The sequence below is a fragment of the Pinus tabuliformis genome, chromosome 1_2 (genome assembly GCF_031772625.1).
Source record: "Pinus tabuliformis cultivar Carrire ecotype Pingquan chromosome 1_2, CPIR1, whole genome shotgun sequence".
NCBI classification, from domain to species: Eukaryota; Viridiplantae; Streptophyta; class Pinopsida; order Pinales; family Pinaceae; genus Pinus; species Pinus tabuliformis.
Genome location: NC_142298.1, coordinates 516733629 through 516742133, shown reverse-complemented (window position 1 = coordinate 516742133; position 8505 = coordinate 516733629). Strand labels below are relative to the sequence as shown.

Below are 8505 nucleotides of genomic sequence, written 5' to 3'. Positions count from 1 at the left end.
TCCTGCTAGTGATTCCCTCTTCGGCTGTGAGATGCAGTGTCTCCCTGCTGCTTGTCAAAGCGCAACTAGGGCTAGTAGTAGTCTTTGATCATATCTGCTTGTTGCGCGGGCCTCAAGATCATGGAGACCCATGGATCACCTTTTTCTCCTTCGCCGCCTCCTCCCCCTACCGCGGAAGCTGCGTTCAACTCTCTTCTAGCTTCTTTGCCTAAGAAGAAGAAGTCATAAGCCGCCAAGTTTGTCAAAAATCTTGAGGATGTACCAGAGGTCACCCTTCCTCCTGAGGGCCCGATTGAGATCACCTTGTCCCTGGTAGATCGAGCCCTGGTGGGTCAGTTCACGGACCTTTGGCCCTCTCCAAAATCGACGGAGATCTAGGTTGTCAAGAATTGGATCCCGCTGATCAAGAACAGCATAACTTCGTACTTCTTGGGAAGAGACTACTTCCTATTTGAATTCAACACAAAGGAGGATAAAGACTTGATTTTCAGGAATGGTCCCTATTTCATGGGACCCTAGGGCCTCTACCTCAACAATGGACCCTAGACTTCGATCATGTCGTGGATGTTCCGACGGTAGTACCTGTTTGGGTTCGGCTCCCGAACCTTCCAATGCACTGTTGGAACTAGGATTCCCTTAAGCACATAAGCAATGCCCTGGCAAAATTCATCGACAGGGCAAACAACAAGGATCATCAATGACTGCGCTTGGATATGTGTTGAGGTCGACTTAGAGGTGGGATTTCCGAAGGCCATTAAAATAAATGTTGGCAGCGGGATGCATGTGCAAAAGCTGGATTACGAGCATCTCCCATTCAAGTGTCGCAAATGCCACATCTACGGCCATTTTGCTAGAGGGTGCCCAAACAAAGGAGAAGCAGAGAAAGGGAAGGAGGACAGTTGGAATCAAGTTAAGAGGACAAAGACCTCTCACAAGAAAACTAGGGCCCTAAATGGCCAAGGCCCTCAGCCGACCTCTGCCCAAAATGGACCTCCACAGAAAAGCCAAGAAAACAGGTACGAGATCTTAAGCTCTACAGAAGAGGTTCCACAAGAAGAGGAAATGCAAGATAAAACCCAAGATAAAGGGACCTCAGCAGGATCAAGGCCAGAAGGAAGTGTCACTGAAAGACATAAGGAAAAACAAGCAGAAGCCAACGAGGAGGAACAAGTCTGGAAGGAATCAAAGGAGGAAGGGGAAATAGGAGACATCGGTGAGAAGATCGTCACGGGGCCGAAAATATACTATAGAAAAGAGAGAACATGAAACCTACAAAGAGAAGCTTCAGGGTAGTCAGCCCACTCTGGAGAAACTCCTTGCTAAAATTCCGAAGGTGATAAGAAATCAGGGACAGGGTTCCAAGGGGGCCCATCAACATAAAAATAAATGATGAAGATAGTCTCTTGGAATTGCAGAGGAATGGGGAGTAGAGTGAAAGAAGAAGCAATGAGAAGTCTTATAAGAACAGAAGCCCCATATATTCTTCTAATTCAGGAGACAAAAATGGAGGACAACGAGTTTCTCCAAATCAATAAAAAAAATTGGAAGGAAGGCAGAGGTCAAGCCGTCTCAACACGGGGAGCCTCTGGGGGATTGGGCTCTCTCTAGAATAAATCCAAGTATTTGTTGGTTACGGAGATCCTCAATACCCATTGGTATTTTTGAAGCTATAGCACGTGGACTCGAGGGAGGCATTTTGTCTCTTCAATGTCTATGTCCTAGTAAATGCAGGGGAGAAAAGGGCCTGTTGGGACTCCATCAGGCAACTGTCAGAATCAGAGACTTTGGAAAACATCATAGTTGCTGGAGATCTAAATCTCACCTTGCATGCGGAGGAAAAGTGAGGAGGCAATATCATAAGGGATCCAGCAAGGGAGTGGGTGGAGGATCTCATGCAAGACTGGGATCTGCTTGACATCTCTCCTTCCAATGGTAAGTACACCTAGTCTAACAAAAGAATAGGCCCCGGCCACATTGCTGCAAGACTTGATAGATTTCTGGTGCAGAGTTCCTTTCTTTTGCTTGGTCTCGAGTCCAAAATGCACATCCTCTCTTGCAGCATTTCAGATCACAATCCTATTAAGCTTGAGATACTGGATCATAATGATCTTGGCCCTATTCCTTTCAGATTCAATCCACTTTGGGTCAAGAATCCTGAGTTTCTAAAATTGGTTCAAGATTGTTGGAAAATGCCAGTGAAGGGCTTCCCCTTCTACATCTTGGAGGAAGAGCTTAGAAGACTAAAATTTGTCCTAAAATCATGGGCCAAATCCCTCCCCACCCCTGCAATAGAGAGAAAATTGGCCCAAGACAGACTCGATTAGCATCATGCCCAAAATGAAGATGCAAAAATCACTAGAGATGTATTAGATAAGGAGGCCTATCTTCAACAAATTCCATAAAGCTTTCCTCTCAGAGGAAGAATATTGGAGACAAAAGTCTCGGAGTCTATGGCTTAAAGCGGGAGACAAAAATTCCGCCTTCTTCCACAAACAAGCCCAAGCTAGAAAGAGCTTCAACTCTATTACAGAAATTAAGGAAGGGAACTCTATCCACAAGGATTTCGGGAGCATCAAGAAAGAAGCTTTCACTCACTTTAAAAAACTTTATAGTGAAGAAGGAGTGATGGACCCAAACTCCAAATTCTTGGGGGCGGTCCCTACTAAGATCTCCCCCACAATGAATCAGCATCTTGAAGCAAAGATCACTATAAAAGAAATAAAGGATGCTCTCTTCGACATGGAGCCCGACAAAGCCCTAGGTCCGGATGGCTTCACCGTAAGATTCCTCCAATCATGTTGGCAGATTGTGGAAAAAGACCTCTACAAAATGATCTTGAAATCTCAAAATTTCCAGAAAATAGGGGGCAGCACCAATTTTGCCTTCCTTGTCCTCATCCCCAAGGAAAACGGTGCTAAGACTTTCAATAGGTTCCATCCCATCTCTCTTTGCAACATTGGATATAAATTAATCACAAAGGTGATTGCCAATAGGCTAAAATGTATCCTCCCAGCCATCATTCCGGAGAATCAAGGGGGGTTTGTTCAAGGGAGATAGATTGCGAACAACTTCATCCTAGCTCAAGAGGCGATTCGTTCAAGCCTACAACACAAAGAGAAAGGTATGGTAATCAAACTATACTTGGCAAATGCTTTTGATCGAGTCAGACTTAGTTTTCTTTGGGAAGTCATGCAAAAATTTGGCTTTGGAATGAATTTTATCAATTGGATTCGAGCTTGTATTGCCGATCCTTGGATCGCTCCCTTGGTGAACGGGAGAGCAACAGACTTTTTCAAAGCATCAAGAGGACTCAGGCAGGGTTGTCCCCTTTCCTTGCTTCTTTTTGTCCTCCATGTTTCTGTCCTGAGTTTCTATTTAGATCAGAAGCTGGTTGATCAAGAGATCCTAGGGCTCAACATTGCCAGAGGGGTTAAAAATGTAAACCATGCTCTGTTTGCCGATGATGCTCTCCTGTTGGGGGCTGCCTTCGCCCGATCCGCCTTAAGGTTCAAGGAAGTACTGGATGAATATTGTGAAGCTACAGGAAGCATTTTAATCAAAGGGAATGCAATTTTTTATGTTGGAATATCTCTGCCAACACCCTCACCGCCATCTCTAGAACTTTAGGCTTCTCTGCCTCCCTCAATTGGACTTCCTTTATCTATCTGGGCCTTCCTATCTTCCGCAAACTTTCCTACAGCAAAGACTGGTTCCCTCTGCTAGACAAATTCAAGGCAAAAATTCAAGCTTGGGGATTCACTTGGCTAAATCTTGCTGGCAAAACAGTTCTCATCAAATCCATACTCAGTAGTCTACCCATCTTCCAATTCTCTATTATCCTAGCTCCAATAGGCATCATCAAGAAAACGGAAGCCTTCATCTCCCAATTCTTTTGGAAAGGTGGCAATCACGATGAAAGAAGAATCCCATTGGTAAGCTGGGATAAAATCTGTAAGCCCTTGAATGAAGGAGGTCTGAACTTTAAGGATCTCAGTCTTCAAAACACAGCCATGGGAGCCAAGATTTTTTGGAAAATCATTGGTCCTCATCCAGGCTGGGCGCAAAGAGCATTATGGAAGAAGTATTTTACTGGGGCACGGAAAAGATGCTTGGACAATTCCCTGCCCACCACTGGATCGCAATTGTTAAAACTTTGTCACAAAGCAATTCCTCTAATTAAAAATAGCACGTTTTGGATACCCAACAATGGAAAAGAAATCAATCTCTGGGATGACGGTATCATGATGTACCCTCCCCTGTCGAGCAACGGCTCCCTTCAAGAGCTGCGTTCGTGGTTGGATGGCACTGGGCTCTTTACACTTTCGGACGTCTCGACATGGACAGGCAACACTTGGCTGCATTGGAACCTGCCGCCCATGCCAGCTGATTTGACCAATGATTGGGGCACTCTGCTCACGCTATTAAATTGGAAGGCATCTCTGCATGCAGGGAAGAAGGATGTCCGTGGCTGGGGAGCTAAGCCTGGAACATATACAGTAGCGTAGGGGTATAAATCATTGCAGGAGCATCCACATGTTCCACCAGATCTTGCTATGTGGAAGGGTCTATGGAGTTACAAGACCATGCCAAAGGTCGACTTTTTCTGTTGGTTGTTATGCCACAAAGGAATTCTTACTGAGGACAGGTTAAAGAAGAAAGGATTCCATGGACCCTCACGATGCCAATTGTGTTGTGACAATGAAGAGAATGCCCACCATTTAATGTTGGAATGCAAATACTCAGTAGAAATTTGGCAAAATCTCTTGAGCCACTGGAAAAGGATGTTCATCTTCCCAATTTCTATCTCTAAATTATTTGCAACCTGGTGAAATTTTTATCCAAAAACCCTTCCAAAAAATGAAAGCTTTAAGGCTGCTTGGCTCTCCTTGCCAAAATTTATCTGCTGGCAAATTTGGCTTGAGAGAAATAGAAGAGTTTTCAGAGATGAAGGGAAAAATCCAAAATTCATCATAATCAAGATAAAAAGTCAATGGAAAGAAAGTCTGGGTGAGAATTTGTCGGATTCGAACCTAAGTCAACAGGACTTAGATTGGGGCACTTCGTTGGATCTCCATTTCTCTCGAGAAATAAGACATCACAAGGAAAAAAAAGAATGGCAATTCAGAGGGAAGGAGAATGAACTATCAGAATGGCTCACCAGGCAATCCAGGCATACCTTATTCTTTGATGGGGCAGCGAAAGGAAACCCCAGTATGGCAGGGGCAGGAGGAGTTATAAAGAACAAGGAAGATAGAATTGTGACTAACTTTGCTTGGGGATTAGGGTACTCCACAAGTATCCAAGCTGAAGCCTTGGCACTTCTTCAAGGTCTCAAGCAAGTCAAGGCCCTTGGTTTAACAAAGGTAAATGTTATCGGAGATTCTCAATCCATTATTAAAGTCATAGTGGAGAATTCTCCTCCTGCTGATCTTAGATTAGCTAGAGTGGTGTCAAGAATCAGAATTTTGGTGAAATCTCTTCAGTTTGTTAATTTCTTTCATGTATTGAGGGAGAAAAATAAGGATGCTAACTCGGAAGCCAACAGAGCGGTGCCTCTTGTAGCTGGCTCTCTCTTGAGAGATGGGGTCGAGGAGTGGGACTCCATTCCATAATCTTGTTCTCATGTTTTACTGCATTATACTAAATCAGTTTGTTTGTGTCCATAAGATAGGGAAAATAACGGAAATAGATTCTCTAGTTCCGAGTAAGAAACATTGGCACCCAAATCTTGGGGCCTTTGATCATCTGGTGGAAGAAAGTTCATGGGCTTGGCCTGAATTATTGTAACCGATGAAAGGCATTTTAGCCACAGTTCTAATATAAACCCATACCTGTTCTTGTAAAAAAAAATACAAGTAATAAAACATGACAAAAAAATCAAATATAAAAAATATATAGTAATGACATATAAAAAAAAAAAAAAAAAACCTATAAAATGAAAAAAAAAAAAAATTAATAACAATAGTAATAAAAAAAAAAAAATCCCCAACCACCCCGAGTCCCAACGGGAGGGGTGGCAAGGGGACGATTCACAAAAAAATATATATTAAATTTCATAAAATAAAAATAAATAAATAAATAAGCAAAAAAGGGTGAAAAAATAAATAACTCAGAATTATCTTGTAAAAATGAAATATATATATATTTATATTTATATAATTAATTTAAAACAAAACAAAAAAAAACCATTTTTTTAGGTCTAAAATTAAACATCATTTAAAAAAAAGGTTAAGCAATTACCCAAAAAAAAAAAAAATATATATATATATATATATATATTATAAAATTTAAATTAAAGAAAAGATAAAAAAAAAAAATTATATATATATATATAGAGAGAGAGAGAGAGATAATAAAATGTAATAAAAATTAACCATACCATGTAATATTAAAAAAAAATAAAAATAAATAAAAATAAAAATAAAAAACTAAAAATTAAAAATTACCCCAGCCTCCTCGAGGCCCAACCACCTAGGGGTGGCAAGCGACGATTCATGACAAAAGAAACTGATTTTCATATTAAAAAAAAATGACACACATAAAAAAATATTAAAAAAAAACAATTAAAAAAAAAAATATATATATATATATATATATATATATATATATAATGTAATAAAAATTAACCATACCAATTAATATTAAAAAAAAAAATTAAATTAAATTAAATGACCTCGGCCACCCCGAGGCCCAACCGGCCAAGGGTGGCAAGGGGACAATTCATGACAAAAAATAAATTAAATTTCATAATAAACAAAAAAAAAAAAACTCGGTACACCCTCTCCCTTCCCCCTCGCTCCTCCCCTCTCCCTCACCGCCCTCCCCTCCCCACCAGGGCCTCCACCTGCTGGCTGAGGGCCCTGGGGGGGGAGGGTAGAGTGGGCGGGTGTAAGGACCTGCAGTCCTTGAATGCGCTCCCGGCTTGAAGTGCGATGACAAACGAAGAAGTGCGAGCTCAAGTCCTATAACGCGAAGGTGTTATGTTATAATAAGGATGCGTAGAAGGTTGGGCGAGGAGTTATATATGCGTGGAAGTGTGGAGGATCACCCACGGAGCCGACTTACAAACGTAGCAGGCCGACTGATGGTTGTGGGCATTTGCAAGAAGGCCGACATGAAGTTTAGAAGAGATTGCGATGGAGTTGAGGGCGTGGGCAGGTCGGCTAGGCAGCCACGACCTTGCCTTGCCACTCGTATAAACAAGTGTGCGTTGGAGCTCATTTGGACAATCGCTCAAGCATCAAACTCGCTCATGAAGAAGGCACAGATCTAGTGCGTGGATGCAGCAAGGAGGAAGGCGTAGAACTTGGGTGATGTGCCCGCTCTTGGGTAAGGTCGCACGAAGGTAGCGTGTATCTTGGTGTTGGGTGAGGGCGCGGGTAAAGGTCGCCCGCCGGTTGGAGAAGGGCGTGCACGAGTGTGGCGCCCGGGTTGTGCGAAGGAGCGCCCGATGGTGAAACGAAGGCGTGGGCGCCCAGTTCGTGCGATGACTTGGCACGGGTTCTTGGGTGGCTCGGGTGAGTGCCCGCCCATCGTGCAAGTGTGCACGGTGTGACTTTTGGTGAAGTGTTGAGATTGTGAACAGAGGTGTGACTCGTGCAGAGGCGCCCGTGTGTGGCGATTTGGTTACGACGAGGTGCGCCCAAGTTGGGAAAACAACACGATCGTGCGACGAGGTGAACGAAGGGTTGGTGAGTCGTGCGGCAACCGTACGGAGGCACCGATGAGCTAGGCAACCGAGTTTGCCAAAGATTGTAAATTTGGCTAGGTATGAAACTTGGGGTTTCCAAGTATACTTGTAAAGCTTTGTAATATTGAAAGACTGTATAATATATTATTCGGGAAGATTCATTGTTTATGGAGTTGCCCCTCCCTTTATACTGTGCAATTGTGTTCTTCATGTATAATTGCTGATGATAATGAATGTGTATGGGTGTTCATTGGTATACATGAAACATTATAATACTTGGTTAAACACAAACTAAGTAGGATAAGTGGTTAGGCGTAGTCCACGAACATAAGTATTGGTGAAAAGAAAGTGTTCGGTGGTGCCGCACCTCGCCTAGAGCGGTTGAAAGACTACTGCCGGCTTGGGGGCGTGACAAGTGATATCAGAGCTCGGTTGGAGCTGGTGATTGAAGCCGATTCAGGGTTGAAGAAACTTGACAATTGGTGACAGTGAAGCAGGTACTTACAGGTGAAGGAAGCTAGTTGCACATACAAGTGAGACAAGAGCTGGTTCACGGTTACAGGCAACTTGGTGAAGCTGTTGGATGGTCGAGACTAGATTGCAAATAAGAAGGAAGTTGTTAGCAATGGCAGCTGAATCTCAGGCTAGGTCTAGTCATGGTGCGAAGGATGCTACTATGGCATTCATTGAAAAAGTGTTGGAGAAAATGGAGGACTTGGAAGCTTTCTGGACTAAGAAGATGGACTTGGTTGAGAGAGATCAAGAGGCCAATTCGAATATGAAGGAAGAGCTCAATGAACTCTGGACTCAACACG

General features: G+C 43.0%; 1 protein-coding gene across 1 annotated transcript; it reads left to right on the top strand.

The window, feature by feature from the left end:
* The first annotated feature begins 5213 nt into the window (after positions 1-5213).
* On the top strand, positions 5214-5612 carry LOC149206597 (uncharacterized). Its single transcript, XM_089397744.1, has one exon. It carries the CDS (start codon positions 5214-5216, stop codon positions 5610-5612), a length of 399 nt encoding a protein of 132 aa, XP_089253870.1.
* Positions 5613-8505: the final 2893 nt, after the last annotated feature.

Coding starts and splice junctions, on each gene's coding strand:
- LOC149206597 (XM_089397744.1), top strand. CDS start 5,214: ATGGCAGGGGCAGGAGGAGTTATAAAGAACAAGGAAGATAGAATTGTG.